Raw genomic sequence first — 20896 nt, 5'->3', positions numbered from 1 at the left:
TGCACAGTTCCCGTCTCCGTATCCCTGGATCAGACCCAAACCAGAAGCACCGTGCGCAGTTCCCGTCTCCATATCCCTGGATCAGACCCAAACCAGAAGCACCGTGCACAGTTCCCGTCTCTGTATCCCTGGGTCAGACCCACACCAGGAGCAACGTGCACAGTTCCCATCTCTGTATCCCTGGGTCAGACCCACACCGGGAGCACCGTGCACAGTTCCCGTCTCTGTATCCCTGGGTCAGACCCACACCGGGAGCACCGTGCACAGTTCCCGTCTCCCTATCCCTGGATCAGACCCACACCGGGAGCACCGTGCACAGTTCCCGTCTCTGTATCCCTGGGTCAGACCCACACCGGGAGCACCGTGCACAGTTCCCGTCTCTGTATCCCTGGGTCAGACCCACACCGGGAGCACCGTGCACAGTTCCCGTCTCTGTATCCCTGGGTCAGACCCACACCGGGAGCACCGTGCACAGTTCCCGTCTCTGTATCCCTGGGTCAGACCCACACCGGGAGCACCGTGCACAGTTCCCGGCTCTGTATCCCTGGATCAGACCCAAACCAGAAGCACCGTGCACAGTTCCCGTCTCTGTATCCCTGGATCAGACCCACACTGGGAGCACTGTGCACAGTTCCCGTCTCTGGGTGAGAACACACTGATATAATCAGAAGGAAATGAGTAGGTCTCTTACCAGCCATGAGGAGAAGGAGCTGGATCTTAACGATATTTGATGCCATGCTGGTGGGAAGAGTTTCTGTGTTCAGAGCCCCAGGACCGTGGTACTGCCTGATGATAGCAGACAGACAACTGACTCCTGAAGGCACTTTTGCGATGTGGATTCTCGCTCTGAGTCATCCAGGAAACATTGGGAGCTGACATTGAACAAAATGTACATTGACATTGTACAAGACATTGGTGAGGCCAAATTTGGAGTATTGTGTACAGTTCTGGTCACCTAATTATAGGAAAGATGTCAACAAAATAGAGAGAGTACAGAGAAGATTTACTAGAATGTTAGCTGGGTTTCAGCACCTAAGTTACAGGGAAAGGTTGAACAAGTTAGGACTTTATTCATTGGAGCGTAGAAGGTTGAGGGGGAACTTGATAGAGGTATTTAAAATTATGAGGGGGATAGATAGAGTTGACGTTGATAGGCTTTTTCCATTGAGAGTAGGGGAGATTCAAACAAGAGGACATGAGTTGAGAGTTAGGGGGCAAAAGTTTATGTTAACACGAGGGGGAATTTCTTTACTCAGAGAGTGGTAGCTGTGTGGAACGAGGTTCCGGTAGAAGTGGTAGAGGCAGTTTCGGTATTGTCATTTGAAAAAAAATTGGATAGGTATATGGACAGGAAAGGAATGGAGGGTTATGGGCTGAGTGCAGGTTGGTGGGACTAGGTGAGAGTAAGCGTTCAGCATGGACTAGAAGGGCTGAGATGGCCTGTTTCCGTGCTGTAATGGTTATATGGTTATAAAAGAGAAGACTGAGCACAAATGGGGATTCCTTTGTGTCAGACCCTGGGAGTGTGTGATGGGATTGTGAGGAGGGAGTTTCACTCTGTGTCTGACCCCATTTTTTTACAAAATTCCTTTATTACAAATATTGGTGCTATACAATATATACAAAACAGTGACTAACACAATTACCTCACTACAAATAGACAATACACATTAAACCAAAATTACACATTAAATCAACGATGGCTTATCCACCCTGCGGAGCCCAACAGTCCCAGAATGCCTCTAAGGTCGACGTGGACTGCGCTTGTTCTTTTTCAATATTTACCCGGGCACGAACATACCCTCTAAACATTGCGAGGCAGTCTGCCCGGGGAGATCCTCCCGCCACCCGTTTCCAAGACCCTCGGATGGCGGATTTCGCCAGCCCCAGGAGCAAGTTGACAAGGACATCCTCATCCCTCCATGCCCCCTTCCTTACTGGATGACCATATATAAATAGGGTGGGGCTAAAATGCAGCCAGAAGGCAAGAAGCAGCCCACGCAAATACGCAAAAAGAGGCTGCAGCCTCGCACACTCCATGTACATGTGGTACACAGTCTCCTCCAGCCCGCAGAAGTGGCATGCGGGTGGGAGATCCATGTACAAACTAAAAAACTTATTGCAGGGCACCGCTCTATGCAGCACCCTCCAGCCGAGATCCCCCAGGTGCATGGGAAGAACCCCCTCGTAAAGGGACTTCCAGTGGGGACCCGCCTCACCTCCGGGTAGAAAGACCGACCGCCATGGCGTGTCGGGTCGGTGGACAAGGGCAAGGAAGTGGAGGGTGTGGAGCAGCAGCCCATACAAATACCTCTTACTTGCATCCCTGAATGGGACTGTGGGTATCGATGAGAGACGGCTCAAGTTGTGTGGACTCGGCTCTCGGACAAGATTGCGGGGTCTGGGCCCGACAAGCAGCTCGGCCTGAGTCGGTCCACACACCTGAGCCGCACTGACATCCACTGAGGTAGGGCAAGGGTTGGCCAGGATCCCGCCCTCCGCCTGAGGAGGGGATTCCCGGCCTGAGGCGACCATGTTCCAGACTCTCAGTAGGTCCTGATAGAAGCCGGGCAGACTCCGCAAAGCAGTACGGCTGACGCCCGCCGGTGGTAGCCGCATGTCTTCGTGAAGACAGCAGCCCCTCCAGAGGAAGAAAGTCGCCAACACGTGCCACGTGGGAGGGTGCTCGGCGTCCAGGAATCTCTGCAGAGTCCTGAGGCGGAGAGCCGCCAGTCGCGTTCGAACGCACACCAGCAACTGTCCGCCCTCTCCCACTGGGAGACTCAAGACCGCTGCAGAGACCCAGTGTTTCCTGTTGCCCCAGAAGAAGTCCACTAACTTCCTCTGCATTCTTGCAACAAACGGGGCAGGAGGGGCCAAGGTGACCATCCGATACCACAACATGGAGGCCACCAGCTGGTTTATGACCACCACCCTGCCTCGATAGGAAAGCACCCTGAGAAGGCCTGACCAGCGCCCCAGCCGGGCCATGACTTTCGTCTCCAGGTCCTGCCAGTTCGCCAGCCAGGTCTCCCCAGAAGGACTCAGGTAGACTCCCAGATAGAGGAGACGTCTAGTGCTCCACTCAAAAGCTCTCATCTCCTCCGGCAGGGAGTCCACCTGCCACTGACCCACTAAGAGTCCGGAACATTTCGCCCAGTTGATCCTGGCGGAGGATGCTGCCGAGAAAACTTCTTGGCACTCGCGCATCCTCCGCAGGTCATTGGGATCTGTCATCATGAGGAGTACATCATCGGCGTAGGCCGACAGGACGACCTCCATGTCCGGTTCACACAGAACCAGACCTGTCAGCCTTCGCCGTAGGAGGCTCAGGAATGGCTCGACACAGATCGTGTACAATTGACCGGACATGGGGCATCCCTGACGTACTCCTCTCCTGAAGGGAATGGGCACTGCCAGTGATCCATTGACCTTAACGAGGCACTCCACGGCAGAGTATAGGAGCTGAACTCGGGCCACAAAATGTGGTCCGAGCCCAAAGGCCTGCAGAGTGCCCACCAGGAAACTGTGGTCTACCCGGTCAAACATCTTCTCCTGGTCAAGAGAGAGAAACGCTGCCCGGGACCCAGTCTCCTGCTGCAGGTGGATCAGGTCCCGTACTAGGTGGACTTTGTCCTGGATGGAGCGGCCCGGGACCCAGTCTCCTGCTGCAGGTGGATCAGGTCCCGTACTAGGTGGATGTTGTCCTGGATGGAGCGGCCCGGGACCGTGTAAGATTGGTCAGGGTGAATCACCTGTCTCAGTACTGAACCAAGACGGTTGGCCATTTCCTGGGCGAAGATCTTGTAGTCCGCGCACAAGATGGAGACCGGGCGCCAGTTCTTTAGCAGGTGAAGGTCTCCCTTCTTGGGCAGCAGGACCACAACAGCTCTCTGCCATGAGAGGGGCATTTCCCCGGTGGCTAGGCTCTCCCCTAGAACAAGGCTGTAATCGACCCCCAGGACATCCCAAAAAGCCTGTTAAAACTCTACACTCAGACCATCTAAGCCAGGGGATTTACCCCTCTGGAGTTGCCAAAGGGCAGTAGACAGCTCCTCCCGAGACAGGGGAGCATCCAGACGCGCTACATCTTCTGGGCTGACCTTTGCTAAATCTTCCCAGACCTCACTGCACGCCCCCGCATTTGACGGATCTGGTGAGAATAAGGACCGATAGAAAGTGCGGACTTCTTTGATAATTTCGTCAGGGTCCGTGATGGAGGAGCCATCAGCAGCCAGTAGCTCCACCAGCTGCTTTTGAACTCCCTGCCACTTCTCCAACGAGTAGAAGAAGGGTGAGCCACGGTCCAAATCTTGCAGCATTTGGATCCGCGACCTCACATATGCACCTCGGGACTGCTGAAGCTGCAGATGCCTGAGTGCGTCCTTCTTCTCCTGGTATTCCTGCCACATTTGATGGTCTCCACCGGTCGGACCAAGACGGGACTCTAGGTCAAGCAACGCTCTCTCAAGCTGCTCAATCTCAGAGCCCCGCCTCTTTGTCGACCCCCTAGTGTACTCCCGACATAAAAACCGGATGTGGGCCTTGCCCACATCCCACCACAGCCGTAGGGAGCTGAACTCTCTCCGTCTCTCTCTCCAGGTGGCCCAAAACGCTCGGAATGAATTCCGGAATCGGCTGTCCTCCAGCAGCCGGTTGTTAAAGTGCCAATACCCGGATCCCACCTGAGGGTGCAGAGGAGTAAATTCCATCCACACAAGGTGATGATCCGAGCACGACACCGGCCGCATGGAGGACGCCGACACGCGGGAGACATAAGCCCGAGAGATATACAGGCGGTCTATCCGGGAACCCCCCTCTCTAGATCTTCTGGAGAAGGCGCTAGAGTCGGGGTGAAGATTCCGCCAGCTGTCCACCAAGTCAAAGGAGCCGACTAGCTCCTTTAACTTTTTCGCCGATGCTGGGTCGCGTTGGAGGCCCAAGCGGTCCTCCACCTCGAGGGTACAGTTGAAGTCTCCCCCGAGGATGACGCAGTCCCCAGGATCGATGGAACTCAGCAAGGTGGACAGCTGACAGAATAGGCGCGTCTGCAGCACCCCGCGCCTCGGAGCATACACGTTGACAAAATGCAGCGGTACTCCATCGAGGTGCACAGCCAGGTGGAGCAGACGGCCGGGCACAACATCTTGGACCCCTATGATTTCTGGCCGGAAGGCTGGGGCCAACAGGATCGCCACCCCGCTAGAGTTGGAGCTAAGGTGACTCATGTAGACCCCGCCCTGCCACTCCAGGAGCCGAGTGGACTCGTCCCACGGGATGGTATGGGTTTCCCGCAGGGAACTCACCGCGTATCTCCCATCTCTGAGGACTGAGAGATTGTTATATCTGCGGAGAGAGCCCCTGCTACCGTTTACATTCAAACTAGCTATGGTAAGTTTCATGCCGGGAGCACACTAGGCCTCAGCACCAGTCCCCTTCCCACTGAGAGCGGTGGCGCCCTCAGCCGCACTATCCCGAAGAAAACCAAGAACATTCTTTGCTTTCCGGGCCCGACTGCTACCATCGCTACCCTGTGACCCACCATCTCCCGAAGGAGCGAGGCTGTTTCTCACCTTGATGTCCCTCACCAGGTCATCCAGGAAGGATTTCAGCTGCCGTCTGTCATTCCCTGACACAGCATTCTTCCTCCCCTTCCCTTTCCCCTGCCCCTGCCCCTTCCGTCTGAGGATGACTCGCAGGGACTTCACCAGCCTCGGCATGCTAGGCCATCGAAGCGAGGCTAGTTTAGGCCGATGCTTTGCACCCACGGAGGAGTGAATAAACTCTCTGATCTCCTCCACAGGTATCAATGGGGATTTTACAGGAGGGGTGAGGATGTCCATTGTCTCACTATCAATAGAATCTCCCTCCAACCCCTCACTGCAGACAGAATCCCCATCTTCCTCCTCATGTGGTGTATAAGGTGGCTGCCCCTGTAACCCACACTGCACAGCGGGTACCTCCCTCATACCTTCCCGCTCCACCGTCACATCAGTCTTATCCACAGTTGCGACGATGGAGGGAAAATCCCAAGGGACTCCCTGCAGGCCATTAGTTGATGGGGTCGGCATGCAGGGTATATCACCCTCCCCAGGAGACAGGCATGAAGGGGACCCCAGCAGCTCTGGTCCAATGGATTCACCGGCTGCCTGATGCTGACAGTGAGAGAGCTTGGTCTCCTCTCCGCTTGTCCTACTTAATACATTTGCCTCCAGGGAGGCGCTTACTGCTAAGTCCTGGGTGGAGGGCTCCAGGTCTGTTTTAGTTGTGCAAACAGGCCCAGCACTAGCTTCCTGCACAACCACACCACCCACCACAGGACTGTTGGCTACATCTGGGGATTCAGGGTTAGACACAACTTCCACCCGGATTCCCACCCCTTTCTGGGATTTCTCCCTCATCTACATTCTCTGCCCTCTTGGGGGAACATTCCCTTCTTCTCTTCAAGCCGGAGGAGCACACAGGTGTGGGATTCACCGATGGAGCGTTACTCTCCGCTTCCATCACCCCGCCCGACTGTGCGCTTCCCCGAGCCTCCCACTCCACTTTAGGGCAAATGGGCGTGAGTTCTGCGGTCTCGGGGGCCGACTTCTTCATGTGTTTCGATTTCTTCCTCACTTTCCTTCCCCGCACAGGCTCCACCCCGTCCCTCGCCTGAACCTCCCTGCACGTAGCCTCAGGAACACTCACCTGAAACACAGGGGTAGGAGCAGAGACTGGAACAGACGTAGGAACAGGGACAGGGTTAGAGACAGGGTCAGGGGCAGGAGCAGGGGCCGGCACAGGTGTAGTAGCAGGAATGGGATTAGGGGCAGAGGTAGCTGGTGCACTAGTTCCCGAAGTGGACTCCCTGGGTTTTCGGGTGTTCGGACAATCCCTCCGAAAGTGCCCCACCTCCCCGCACGCATGGCACCGTGGGTGCTCAGAGCTCCAATACACCTGATAATCTACCCCCTCGTGCCGGACAGTAAACCGGCCCTCAACTTCGTCCTCCTTTTCCAGCTTCATGAATACCTGTCGCTGGAAAGAGATTATGGTACGGAGGGTGCGTCTCCTGAATTTGTGCCTGATGGCAGTTATTTCTGACCGTACTTGCCCCAAACGGGCTACTGCGGGAAGCAGGTCCTCGTTGGGGATGAAAGGCTTTACGTGACCGAGGACGATGCGTTGTGTGGGAGCTGTCACTAGCTCCATCTGTAAAAAGATGTTCTTCACCGTGATCCCTCTACTGAGGGCCCGATGCACCAACTCATCATTCCTCAGGTAAAACACTGCCTTCCCGAACTCTTTCTCAGTGGCCAAAACACCATCTCTCCCCAACAAGTCCTCCATAGCCTCCGCGCACTTTTCCAGGGTAGTTCCAGTTCGCAAAATACATTGCACCCCGCGTTCAACTTTCACCGACCGAAACAGGGCGTTGTCCGAGGCTGGAGAGGCAGCCGCCTTGGCATAACTCCCCGCAGGCCTGCGACTCCCTGTAGACCGGTCCGGCATGTTACTTCTGTGTCCGAATCAAGAAAGATACGGTGGTGGTGCTGCTTATAAAGTCTTGGAGCGAGTTGAGTAACTGGCGGGAAAAGTTTGTCCTCGGCAATACCTTGCTGGCTCAGTGCCAGAAATTCCAACACCAGGAAAGGCTCCGTTAGTCCTGCAGAACTTCCAGGCCGTGAGAGGTCGAGACGTCTCAAACGATGTTTGGCTCCTACACCGAACGAGAATCCCGACGATAGAGATGGAAGGAGGTTGTCCTGATGTCAGTGAGGGAACAACGGCGTTTGTCTCCGGTTTTTGGAGCGACCCGGCTTCCCGGCGAGTTGCCGGTGGCCACAGCTGGGTGCTACGCAGTTCGCAGCCGTCAACGAACCCCGTCCAAACTGGCAGAAAAACTCTAAATGAAGCTTCCACACTAAACCAGCCGCTCACTTAGATGTTCAAGAGACGTTTCAAACCAATTTCCAAGTAAATCACGACCTTCATAAAGCAGTTTTTCCTCGATTTCTCCCAGTGCAATCAGAACAGCTCCTCTCTGTGTCTGACCCCGGGAGTGTGTGATGGGACGGTGTGGAGGGAGATTCACTCTGTGTCTGACCCCGGGAGTGTGTGATGGGACGGTGTGGAGGGAGCTTCACTCTGTGTCTGACCCCGGGAGTGTGTGATGGGACGGTGTGGAGGGAGATTCACTCTGTGTCTGACCCCGGGAGTGTGTGATGGGACGGTGTGGAGGGAGTTTCACTCTGTGTCTGACCCCGGGAGTGTGTGATGGGACGATGTGGAGGGAGTTTCACTCTGTGTCTGACCCCGGGAGTGTGTGATGGGACGGTGTGGAGGGAGTTTCACACTGTGTCTGACCCCGGGAGTGTGTGATGGGACGGTGTGGAGGGAGCTTCACTCTGTGTCTGACCCCGGGAGTGTGTGATGGGACGGTGTGGAGGGAGATTCACTCTGTGTCTGACCCCGGGAGTGTGTGATGGGACGGTGTGGAGGGAGAGTTACATTTTGAGTCTTTTGAGAGCAGGAATTTCACAGTGCGCCTTCATACCCTGAGGAGTGTTGTAGAAAAGAGAGACCTGGAGGTATAGGCCCATGGTTTGGAATGGGGTAAGAGGGCCGAATGGCCTCTTTCGGCACCGGGCAGCGTGTCGCTGTTGTTTTGTTGTGATGCGGCCTGTAGGCGGGGTTACGACTGCCAATCAACTAATGAAAGCTGTCAGTACTAGAGGTTGGTTAATGAGCTGTCAGTCAGAGCAGTAGGCGGGCCTCCGAGCGGAAGTGATGCACTAGGCCTATCATTCGGTTTGCAGCCCCGGGCTCGAGTTGTGTTTACGAACCGGAGCCCGGAACGAAGATGTCAGACACGTGGAGCGACATGCAGGCCCACAAGAAGCAGCTACACAGTCTGAGGGAGAGGCTGCAGCGGAGGCGGAGGGAGCCAGGCGGTGAGGGGAAGAGGAAGCGGCTGGGGAAAATGAAGTTAATGGGGAGGGGAGGTGGAGATGGAGGGGTGGGTCCAGGTTTGGATTGGAGGGGAGGGGCATGTAGCCGGTGAACAGTGGAAAGGGAGGGTTAGGGGCGGGGAGGAAAAGGGGTGTGGGTTAACGAGGAGGGGATAGGGGTAGTTTGAGGGGGAGGGGAATGGGTAAATGGGATTGAGGAGGAGTAGGTGTGGTCAGGAGGGTTGAGGAGGGGAATGGGGCAGGGGGTTGAGGGGGTTGGGAATGGGACAGGGGTTTGGGGTGAGGGATGGGGTAGTGGGGTTGCGGGGGAGGGGATGGGGCAGGGGGTGGAGGGTTGAGGGTTAGGGGACAGGGTGGGGGTGTTGAGGGGGATGGGGCAGTGGGAGGGGGGTGAGGGTGATGGGGTGGTGGGAGGATGTAGATGGAGGTTCAGTGGGGAGATTGTTGGAGGATGATGGGGAGGGTTGATGGGACGGGGGGAGGTGAAGGGGAGAGGAGGGGAGGGAGTGATGAAACTGGACCAGAGCTAGTTTGTGGGGGGGGTGGATTAGGCAGGATGCAACAGAGGTTGGTCGGGTGAGGCTGTTTGAAGAGGAGGGAATGGACGGCAAGTGGGAGTGAAGTATTAAGTATGCAGCAAACATGTGTACTGTTGGGGCGAACCAGGAGAGTTTAGGGAACCCTGGTTGATGAGAGATGTTGGAACTTAGGTGAAGAAGAAGAAGATTTAGGAGGTCAGGATTGAGCAAATCCTTTGATGACTATAAAGTAAGAATACCCTTACAAGGGAAATCGGAAGGGCAAAAGGAGGAAATGAGGTGGATGTAGCAGGTAAGGTTAATGAAAATCCCAGGAAGTTTTACAGCGAGATGAAAAGTAAACAACGACTAGGAAGAGAGTAAGTTCACTTAGGGATCAGCAGGGCTGCCTGTATCCGAGCCACTGGAGATGGATGGGAATCTTAACAAGTATTTATCTTCTGTAGTTAATGAGAAGGAAAATATGACTGCCCAGAAGATTAGGAAAATGTGGAGATCTTTTAGAGGGCAATCATTTTACCAGGGTGGTAAAATTCACAATCTCCGGGGCCTGACTGAGCACGTCTCAGGACTTTGTGGGAGGTTCGGGAGGAAATTGCAGACACCCTTGTGGAGATAATTGCTTCATCGTTAATCACTGGTGGAGTTCCCAAAGACAGGGAGGTGGCTAATATTGCTCTGTTATTAAAGAAGGGTAGCAGTGACAAGTCAGGGAACTCCAGGGCAGGCAGCCTGACCTCAGTAGTAGGGAGGTTACTGGAGGGAATTCCGAGGGTCAGCATCTACACTGATCCAGAGGGGTTTGTGTGTGGAAAGTTGTGCTTGACGAACCTCTTTGGAGATGTTTTTTGAAGAGATTACCACAAAGGTAATCAGGGGTAGGGCAGTGGATGTTGTCCATTTGGACTTTTGGAAGGCACTTGACACAGTCCTGCGTGATAGACCGGTCTGGAAGGTCTGGTCCCATGATGTTCAGGGAGAGTGAGTTTGGTAGATTCAAAATTGTCTCGGTGGTAGGAAGCAGAGGATAGTCGATGAAGGTTGTTTCTCAGACCAGAGACTGGAGACTAGTGGTGTGCCAGTAATCAGTGTTGGGACTTTTGTTGTTCATAGAGTCATAGAGAAGTACAGCAACCCATCCAGTCCATGCCGAAACCATTTAACTGTCTACTCCCATCGACCTGCACTGGGACAATAGCCCTTCGTACCCCTACCATACATGTACCTAACCAAACTTCTCTTGAACATTGAAATCGAGCTCGCATTCACCACTTCTTGTGGCAGCTCGTTACACACTCTCACGACCCTCGGAGTGAAGAAGTTTAAACTTCTTACCTTTCACCCTTAACCTGTGACTTCTGGTTGTGGTCCCTCCCAACCTCAGCGGAAAAAGCCTGCTTGCATTTACCCTATCTAAACCCCTCATAATTTTGTGTAGTTCTATCAAATCTCCCCTCAGTCTTCTACGTTCTGAAGAATACAGTCCCAACCTATTCAATCTTTCCTTCTAACTCAGGTCCTCCGGACCCAACAACATCCTTGTAAATTTTCTCTATACCCTTTCAAACTTGTTTACATCTTTCCTGTAGGTTGGTGACTAAAAACTTCACTCAGTACTCATAATTAGGCCTTGCCAATGTCTCTTACAACTTCAACATAACATCCCATCTCTGTACTCAGGAGATCAGTTAGGAAGTGGGCCGAGCAGTTGCAAATAGATTTCAGTACAGATGAGTGTGAGGAGCTACATACTGACCCTACAGGAAGAAAGGGCCGTTAGGAGAGCTTTTGGCCCATTGACCTTCATAAATCAATGTATTGAGTACAGGAGATGAGATCTTATGTTGAAATTGAATAAGGCTGCTGGTAAGGCCTACTTTGGAGTACTGTGTGCAGTTTTGGTCACCTATCTGCAGGAAAGGTGTAAATAAGATTGAGAATTTACAAGGATATTAGCTATAAGGAATGATTGAATAGGTTAGGACAGAAGATTCAGGGAAGATTTGATGGAGGTGTGCAAATGAGCGGTACAGACGGGGCAAATGAAAGCAGGCTTTTTCCGCTGAGATTGGTGAGACTACAACCAGAGGTCATGGGTTAAAGGTGAAAGGTGAGAGGTTTAAGGGGAACATGAGGGGAAATTTCCTCCCTCAGTGGGTGGTGAGCGTGTGGATCGAGCTGCCTGCCCAAGTGGTGCATGTGATTTCGATTTCAACATTCAAGAGAAGTTTGGGTTGATACATGGATGGGAGGGGTATGGAGGGCTGTGGTCTATTTGCAGATCAGATCAATAGAATTAAGTGGTTTAAATGGTTCGGCACAGGCTAGATGGGCCGAAAGGCCTGTTTCTGTTCTGTGCTTTTCTATGACTCTATTTTAGAAAGTCAAACCAGCGCAGGACTTGTACTATGGGGTGTAATAGTACACAGGGGCCCAGGGGTACAGGTTCATGGCTGCCTGAAAGTGGAGTCACAGGGAGCCAGGGTGGTGGAGAAGATGTTTGGCACACTGGCTTGCATCGGGGAGTTCAGGAGAGGAGACGTTACGTTGCAGATGTACAAACCCCATTTCCAGAAAAGTTGGGATATTTTCCAAAATGCAATAAAAACAAAAATCTGTGATATGTTAATTCACGTGAACCTTTATTTAACTGACAAAAGTACAAAGAAAAGATTTTCAATTGTAAAGGGGATATCTTCTTTTTCATTGTTACTGTGTATGTTACTCAGAATGGCTTCTTTGTTTTGTTAAAAGTAGGAATGTTTCTTTGTTGTGAGAGAGTGCTGGAAGCTTGTTTGGGTTAAAATTTACTGATAAGGAGAATTGTATTCCTTTGTAAACCAATTGGGATTAATGTTGTTCTTTCTTCTGAGTCTGTAAACTATTGTTGACGGGCTTTTGGGGAGTCGGCGCGAGGGGGTGGTACCCCGAGGAGAGGAGATGAAGATAGATGTGCTTGGTTGACCACTTCGGATGGTCCTGAGCTGCGAGTCGAGGAGTTCGGAGGGGGTCGAATGGTGGCCAGAAGACTTCAGTAATTGAGCTCCAACGGTTGTGCACGAAGTGGTTTGGACTTTGATAAGTTTGGCGCCTTTTTGCTTTTTCTTTTCTTTCATATATATTGTATTGCCTCGTACTCTTTTAGTTTTAGTAAACTCTTTAAAGTGTATTCCGTAACGGTATCTGATGTGAGTTTGATATTGTGTGTGTACGCACGGCATAAACTTGATTCCCACAGCACCTGCGTGTACGGGAGGTGGGGTTGGTGAGTGGCTGGATCTCCTTTCCCCCGGACATATACCAGTCTGTTGGTTAAGTGTTACATTTGTGGGGGCTCGTCCCGGGATTGGATTGTCAGGGGCTGTGGAATCGCGCAGGCAGCAGTGCAGAGATGGACAGAGATAAGATTATTAACTGGTGCGAGTTGGAAGATGTACCGGTGCAGTATGCCTGTGTAGTGAGCGGGGTGGATTTTTGAGTTTCGGGAGACGCGTTCGTGCGGGGGTTAAGTTTGGTAAAAGGTATGGGGCAGGTGGAATTGGTAGCTAGACGGTGTGGTAAAGAGGTGGAGTCTAGCTGGGTGTTGGTTCGTACGAGTGCTGACGTCAGGACGTTGGAACTGCCGGCGACGGTCAGTGTTCCAGGGGAGGTGGGGCCGTGGGGGCTCCACACCCTCTCCGAGGATGAGGATGAGGAGCTAGAGCTAGAGGTGGACCCCAGAGAGGTGCCCGGCACTAGTAAAGGGAGGTCGGAGGAGGGAGGCGTGACTAGGCCCCGCCCCCCAGGTAGGGGGGAAGCCTCGGAGCTGGCAGCCGCACTTAACTCCCTGGTGGGAATGGCCGAGAGGCCACGGCTGAAGCTGGGGGTGTTCTCTGGAGCCAAGCCTACCCCGGACGGGGAGGTGGACTATGAGACCTGGATCGAGCATACGTCTTTGATGTTAGAGGAGTGGCCAGGCTCGGAGGAGGAGAAGAGGCAGCGATTGGTGGGAAGTTTGAGGGGTTTGGCAACCAGAACAGTCCGGGAGTTGAAAGCTGAAAAGCCTGGGGCTTCAGTGGAGGAATGCATACAAGTTTTGGAAGGAGCGTTTGGGTTGTCAGGGGGACCCTGGCTGCTTTTAGCAGAGTTTCAACGCCTGGAACAACGGAGAGGGGAAAAGCTCTCCAAGTACATATTTCAGATGGAGGGGATGCTTACGGGGTTGCGGCGCCGGGAGGTAGTGAAGGCGCCTGACGTGGCTTGCGTAAGGATGAGTCAGATATTCAGTGGCTCTCTGGAGGAGGACAAGGTGGCGTGGACTATCCAGCAGGCTTATAGGAAAGGCCCCCCTCCATCATTCGGGCAACTGATTAGAGAGGTGCTGGAGGAAGAGAGAGCGTTGGGGCGGAAAAGGGGCTCGGGCCACCGGGAGCGATCCTCAGCGATACAGGGAGTGGTGGCTGGGTGGAGGACTGAAAACCCCCAGGAGAGTAAGGACCCCCCCTCTGGAAGGGAAGGACAGGGGAGGTACCCGCTCCCGGGGGCGACCAGTGCAGTGGGTTGGGAGCGGGAGCCGTCCTGGGAGAGGAGGGGCGGCAGGCAGCATGTGCTTTAACTGTGGGAAAGTGGGGCATTTCAAGCGGGACTGTGGGCAGCCAAGGGTGTGCTATAGCTGTGGAGAGGAGAGACACTTTAGGTGGGATTGTGAGAGACAAGGAGTCCCGCGGAGGGCAAGCCCCCCTGCGACTAAGAAGGGGGAGGTGTCGGGAAACTTAGGAGAGGCTCAGTGAGGGAATGGACTGGAGCCTCTGGAGGAACACGTTCCCGGAGATCAGCCAGGGGACCACCGGGTGCCCACGCCTCTATTCTGGATGGGCTGGTAGGACCCCGTGCCAGTGTGTGTCTACGGATAGAGGGAGTTTACGCGAAAGCCGTTCTTGATACGGGATCGCAGGTGACCTTATTGTACCGGTCGTTCTACAACCAATATCTAAAGCATTTGCCCGTAACCCCATTTGACGCCTTGCAGATTTGGGGTGTGAGCGAGGGTGATTACCCGTACGATGGGTACCTATCGGTGAGATTGGAGTTCTCGGAGGGCGATGTGGGAGTGTCTGAAGCTATTGAGACATTGGTGTTGGTGTGTCCTGACCCGGTGGAAACCGGTGGTGCTGCCCTCCTGGTGAGGACTAATTCCCCCGTTGTGCGACGACTCCTGGGAGCTTGTAAGGAGAAAGGGGGGGAACACTTTCTGGAGACCCTCTCGGTGCATCCAGTGTTTCGAGCGGTGTTCGAAGAAGGGGTTGCCTCCCAAGGGCTGGACCCGGAGTGTAAAGAAGGGACGGTGTGTTGTACGCAGGCTAGGCCCAAGGTGATCCGACCAGGGGAGGTAGCACTCGTGATGGGGACCCCCAGATTCCCAGGAGTGCCGACGGGCGAAGCCCTGTTAGTAGACGCCCCGGACGATCTTGAAGGGGAGAGACGATTTCCGGCGGGGGCGCTGGTGAGGCCCGAAGTGCAGAGACCAGGGGTGGTACATGCGAGGCGTATAGCTTTAAGTGTCAGGAACACTACGGCAAGAGAAATCACCTTTAAGAGGGGAATGCCGCTGGCACATCTGTTCCCGCTAACGATAATGTCTAGCGCACCAGTGAGGACCCCTAACGAGGTGGGGTTGGAGCATTGAAGGGAGCTGACCGCTGAAGCCTTTAACTTTGGGGTCCTGTGTCGCCGGAGTGGAAACGCAGGCTAGTGGAGAAGATGCTGAAGATGGAAGCTGTTTTTTCTCGGGGCGAGTTTGATGTGGGCTGCTCCAAAAGCACTCGCCACACCATCTGAGTGATGGAGGACACCCCGTTCCGAGAGAGATCCCGGCGGCTGGCCCCGGCAGATGTTGAGGATGTGCGGCAGCACTTGTGCAAGTTGAAGGAAGCCGGCATCATAGCTGAGTCTCGAAGTCCCTATGCGTCCCCAATAGTGGTGGCACGGAAGAAGAATGGGAGGGTGCGCATGTGTGTTGACTACAGGACTTTGAATCGGCGAACTGTCCCTGATCAATATACTGTCCCGAGGGTCGAGGACGCGTTGGCCTGTCTGAGTGGAGCGAAGTGGTTCAGTGCGCTGGACTTAAGAAGTGGGTATTACCAGATCCCGATGAGTGAGGGCGATAAAGAGAAGACAGCCTTTATCTGCCCGCTGGGGTTCTTCCAGTTCGAACGAATGCCCCAAGGCATATCGGGGGCCCCAGCCACCTTCCAGAGGCTCATGGAGAGGACTGTGAGGGATATGAATCTGTTGGAGGTGCTGGTATACCTGGACGATTTGATAGTGTTTGGATCGACTTTGGAGGAACATGAGGAGAGGCTGTTGAAGGTGTTGGGCCGGCTTAATGAAGAAGGGTTGAAGCTTTCCCTGGACAAATGCCAGTTCTGCAAGTCGTCGGTCAGCTACGTTGGCCATATCATTTCGCAAGAGGGAGTGGTTACTGATCGAACCAAGATAGAGGCCGTGACCACCTGGCCGAGACCACAGAAAGTGAGCGCTCTGCGCTCATTTTTGGGGTTCTGTGGTTATTACCGCTGATTCGTGAAAGGATACACCAAAATGCGTCACCCGTTGACTCAGCTGTTGTATGGCTATCCCCCTGTGGGAAAGAAAAGGACGGGGGACCAGAGGCAGGACGCTGGAGGATACTGGAACCCGGCGGAACCTTTTGGCTCGAGATGGGATGATCGATGTGAAGAGGCATTCCGATCTTTGAAAAGGGCGCTGACCCTGGCCCTGGTGTTGGCTTTTGCCGATCCCCAAAAGCAATTTGTGCTGCACACGGGGCTGTTCTGTACCAGGAGCATGGCAAAGCATTGAGACCGGTAGCCTTTGTCAGCCGAAGCTTGTCGCCATCTGAGAGAAACTATCCCACGCACAAGTTGGAGTTCCTGGCGCTGAAGTGGGCAGTGGTGGACAAGTTGGAGCCAAGTTTGAGGTGAGAACGGATAACAATCCTCTCACTTATATCTTGACTTCGGCTAAGCTGGATGCCACAGGACATCGGTGGCTGGCAGCCTTGTCGGTATATGATTTCAGCCTGAAGTACCGCCCAGGAAGCAGGAATGTCGATGCGGATGCTTTGTCACGTCGGGAGCCGGGGGAACAGGAGAAGGACGAGGAGTGGGAGCGTGTCCCTGCCCCTGGAGTGAAGGCGATGTGTCAGTTTGCTATCACCGTGAAGGCCGAGGGAAGAGGAAGGCTGGAGCGAGCCATGGACCATTTGGGCGTTTTTGATGACGCCATACCCCTAGCTTACTGTGACCTGACCGCACTGCGAACTAAACAGTTGCCAGAACTGAGTCCGGGGGAAGTGGCAGCTGCTCAGCATGATGACCCGGGTCTTGGCACTGTGTGGAGAGCGGTAGAGAAGGGGGAGGTGGAGTTGGCTGATAAGGCGAAACACCCATCCGTGCCTCTGTTATTGAAGGAGTGGTCTCGGTTAAAGTTAAAGAACCAAATCTTGTACCGGATAACGGCACCTCCGGACCAACCCCGCCGTTGGCAACTGGTCATGTGCGGAGAAGTATCTGCAGACTGTACTCCAGGCCTCGCATGATGATTCCGGACACTTGGGGGTGGAAAAGACGTATGGATTACTCAAAGACTGGTTCTACTGGCCCCGGATGAGGGGGGATGTCGAAGAATATTGTAGGAAATGCAGTCGTTGCATCCGGAGGAAGACCCTGCCGGCGTCGGCGGCTCCACTGTCGCACTCGCAGAGTGCGGGACCTCTGGACCTGGTGGGTATGGATTTCCCGTCGATTGAGCCTGACACCAGCAACACCGCGAATGTCGTAGTCATCACCGATCATTATACTCGCTATGCTCAGGCATTTCCCACTAAGGATCAGAGGGCGACGACAGTGGCGAAGGTGTTATGGGAGAAGTATTTTGTTCATTACGGCTTTCCCAGGCGAATCCATAGCGATCAGGGGCGGGACTTTGAGAGCCGGCTTATCCATGAATTACTGACTATGCTTGGGGTTGAGAAATCCAGGACTACCCCTTATCACCCACAGGGAGATCCTCAGCCAGAGAGGTTCAACAGGACCCTGTTGGACATGTTCGGGACACTGGAGATTGGGCAGAAAGGTAAGTGGAGTTATCATATTGGACAATTGGGTCACTGTTACAATTGTACTCGCAATGATGCTACAGGATACTCGCCCTATTATCTGATGTTCGGGCGGGAAGCGAGGTTGCCCATTGACGTGTTTTGGGGCTGAAGTGGGTGAATTACCAGGGAAGCCCTATCTAAAGTATGTGTCCGACATGAAGAGGGAGTTACAGAGGGTGTACGAGTTGGCCGAGGCAGCGGCTACCAAACAAAATCAGAGGAATAAGATGCGGTATGACCGAAAGGTGAAGTTTGTCCAATTATTGCCGGGCGACCGGGTCCTTTTACGGAATTTGGGACTCCCTGGTAAGCACAAGTTGGCAGACCGATGGGCGGCCAGCCCCTATGTAATAGAGAGCCAGATGCCGAACCTGCCAGTTTACCGGGTGAAACCTGAGGATGGGAATGGGCCTATCAAGGTGCTCCATCGGAATCACCTGCTGCCCCTGGGCCAAGCGGTGCAGGTGGATAAGGAGCCAGAGTGGGAGGTTGTGCCTAGTACAAGGACTCTGCGAGGGTGCGGAGTGAGGGAAGAGGCCGCTGCTGAAGAGCGGAGATGGGTCCCTAACCCGGGAATGTATACCGATTCGGAAGATGACGACTCAGATGAGTGGCCCCTGTTCCCATTCGCTGGCACTCCAGTACCAGAAGAGGAGGCTCCTGGCCCTTCCCTTACTGAGTTGGGCGAGAGGAGGGAAGGTGTTGATGGTCAGATGGAGAGGCAGCCAGCGTTGGGGTGAGAGGATGGAACCCGAGCGTGAGCCGGAGGGTTCTCAGGTGAGGGGGGAACCCCGTGAGGGAGGGGGTGAGGGTCTGTCAGGTAGACCTGGGGTGTCCGAGGCAGTGGGTTCGCAGGTGAGGGGGGAACCCAGTGAGGGAGGGGGTGAGGGTCTGTCAGGTAGACCTGGGGTGTCCGAGGTAATGGGTTCGCAGGTGAAGAGGGAGCCCAGTGAGGCGGAAGGGTCGGCAGAAGGGGTACGGAGATCTCAGAGGAGTAGCCGCCCCCCGGAGCTGTGAGAAGACACATGGCCCGGATGCTGGGGAGTTTTGATGATGAACGTTGCCTTTTTTGAGGTAGCAACACACGTAGATACCCCCGATGGGGGGTGGGGGTATGTCTGGGATGTATTGGGCTCCACTTCTCTTAGTGTCTTACTTTCCTGCACATTGGGATTGCTGTAGCAGACGGTGATCAACCACTGAGCTACAGTAACTGTAGACATCCGTAGATGTTTGTTGACAAGCTGAACGACTGAGAGGGTCATCAGGGTCTCACCACCATCCTCCAGGGACATTTACCAGGAGCGCTGTGTACACTGGGTCGTTAGTGTTATCAAGGATCCCGCCCCATCCATCCAGCATCCTCTTTGACTTTCTACCATCAGGCAGGAGACTCCGATAGAAGGACGGTCCGGATGGGAAACGGTCAGGCCATGAGGCTTCTGAACTTCCTGCCGCATCACATTCGAAGTGTCACTGGTTAATCTGTTCTGTACCTTAGAACATTTAATTTATGCACTTTAGTTTGTTATTTATGCATGAATCATCTGCAGATTTTATCCTTCCCTTCGTTAGTTACTGTGTGTTATGTGTGCTACTGTGCTTTATACCCTGGACTGGAGAAACGTTGACTTGTTTGACAATATTCGTGTATTTAGTTAAATGACAATAAACTTGTCTTGACCTCACCTCCGAAGAAAGGAAAGACACTGGTGTGCCGTTCCGGGGAGGGAGTGAGGATGGGTCGACCAGGAGGGCTCAGGTGGTCTGTATCTGTCTCCCTTGGAGTGAAGGAGAACAAGAGGTGTCTCTGTCCATCCCCCTCAGATCCTGAGGTGGAGGTGATGGGAAGGGCAGGGTGGGGGAGCGATGTTGGGATGTTCCCACCAGTGGGTCGCTGTTGAAGGGTGAGGGCTGGTCATTGAACACAGGGCTGGGCAGAAATGTCTTCTCTCAGAGGAAGGGGGATCTCTGGGATTCTCTGCCCCTATTGAGGGCCGTCATTGGTGGGGGGGGGTCACTGTGAGATGTTGGAAAGATTCAGGGACGGTGTGGGACAGTGGTAGGACGACATGCGAGGCAGAGGTGTCTGCTTTTCTACTGTTCCTGTGTTTTTGTGTGTGTGGGGGGCTGTAGGGGGGAGGAACAGTGGTCTTCTGTGGGGTTGGGGTCACAGGGATGTGTCCCACCTGCGCTGTGACTGACAGCTTCCCCCCTTCCACTCCCATTCCCCCACAGGTCCGATCCACAAGCCACAAGCCAGATGAGATCTATGGGATGATCGAGCGACTGTCCCCAGGGACCCGCAAAATCGAACTGTTTGGGAGGCCGCACAACGTCCAGCCCAACTGGTGAGTCCGCCCCTGACCCCAGGAGCACGTGATGGGATGCTGCAGAGAGAGCTTCACTATGTGTCTGACCTGTGGTATGTGTGATGGGACGGTGTGGAGGGAGCTTCACTCTGTGTCTGACCCCGGGAGTGTGTGACGGGACGGTGTGGAGGGAGATTCACTATGTGTCTGACCCCGGGAGTGTGTGACGGGACGGTGTGGAGAGAGCTTCACTCTGTGTCTGACCCCGGGAGTGTGTGACGGGACGGTGTGGAGGGAGCTTCACTCTGTGTCTGACCCCGGGAGTGTGTGACGGGACGGTGTGGAGGGAGCTTCACTCTGTGTCTGACCCCGGGAGTGTGTGATGGGACATTGTGGAGGGAGTTTCACTCTGTGTCTGACTCCGGGAGTGTGTGATGGGACGGTGTGGAGGGAGTTTCACTCTGTGTCAGACCCCGGGAGTGTGTGATGGGACGGTGTGGAGGGAGTTTCACTCTGTGTCTGACCCCGGGAGTGTGTGATGGGACGGTGTGGAGGGAGTTTCACTCTGTGTCAGACCCCGGGAGTGTGTGATGGGACGGTGTGGAGGGAGTTTCACTCTGTGTCTGACCCCGGGAGTGTGTGATGGGACGGTGTGGAGGCAGTTTCACTCTGTGTCTGACCCCGGGAGTGTGTGATGGGACGGTGTGGAGGCAGTTTCACTCTGTGTCTGACCCCGGGAGTGTGTGATGGGACGGTGTGGAGGCAGTTTCACTCTGTGTCTGACCCCGGGAGTGTGTGATGGGACGGTGTGGAGGCAGTTTCACTCTGTGTCTGACCCCGGGAGTGTGTGATGGGACGGTGTGGAGGGAGTTTCACTCTGTGTCTGACCCTGGGAGTGTGTGATGGGACGGTGTGGAGGGAGTTTCACTCTGTGTCTGACCCGGGAGT

At 54.2% G+C, this 20896-nt stretch overlaps 2 protein-coding genes across 7 annotated transcripts in view; one reads left to right on the top strand and one right to left on the bottom strand.

The window, feature by feature from the left end:
* Positions 1-6778, bottom strand: part of LOC140716472 (immunoglobulin alpha-2 heavy chain-like) — a 34875-nt gene extending 28097 nt beyond the window's left edge. The window contains exons 1-2 of the mRNA XM_073029232.1: positions 6691-6778; positions 692-872 (exon numbers count right to left, since the gene is read on the bottom strand). Coding sequence (XP_072885333.1) covers positions 692-737 — 46 coding nt within the window. The 5' untranslated portion in view covers positions 738-872; positions 6691-6778. The remainder of the gene's footprint in view (positions 1-691; positions 873-6690) is intronic.
* Positions 6779-8733: 1955 nt separating this feature from the next.
* The window catches only part of LOC140716474 (N(6)-adenosine-methyltransferase subunit METTL3-like), a 93748-nt gene continuing 81585 nt past the window's right edge, over positions 8734-20896 (top strand). For 3 of the 6 annotated variants that reach the window (XM_073029235.1, XM_073029234.1, XM_073029236.1), the window contains exon 1: positions 11607-19987. In XM_073029235.1, coding sequence (XP_072885336.1) covers positions 13017-14087 — 1071 coding nt within the window. In that variant the 5' untranslated portion in view covers positions 11607-13016 and the 3' untranslated portion in view covers positions 14088-19987. Of the gene's footprint in view, positions 8937-9491; positions 9786-11606; positions 19988-20896 lie in introns of those variants that run through there. The other 3 variants (XR_012096302.1, XR_012096303.1, XM_073029237.1) reach the window with 3 other exon arrangements.

The sequence above is a fragment of the Hemitrygon akajei genome, chromosome 25 (assembly GCF_048418815.1).
Source record: "Hemitrygon akajei chromosome 25, sHemAka1.3, whole genome shotgun sequence".
In the NCBI taxonomy this organism is placed as follows: Eukaryota; Metazoa; Chordata; class Chondrichthyes; order Myliobatiformes; family Dasyatidae; genus Hemitrygon; species Hemitrygon akajei.
This window is presented reverse-complemented; position numbering and strand designations above follow the sequence as displayed.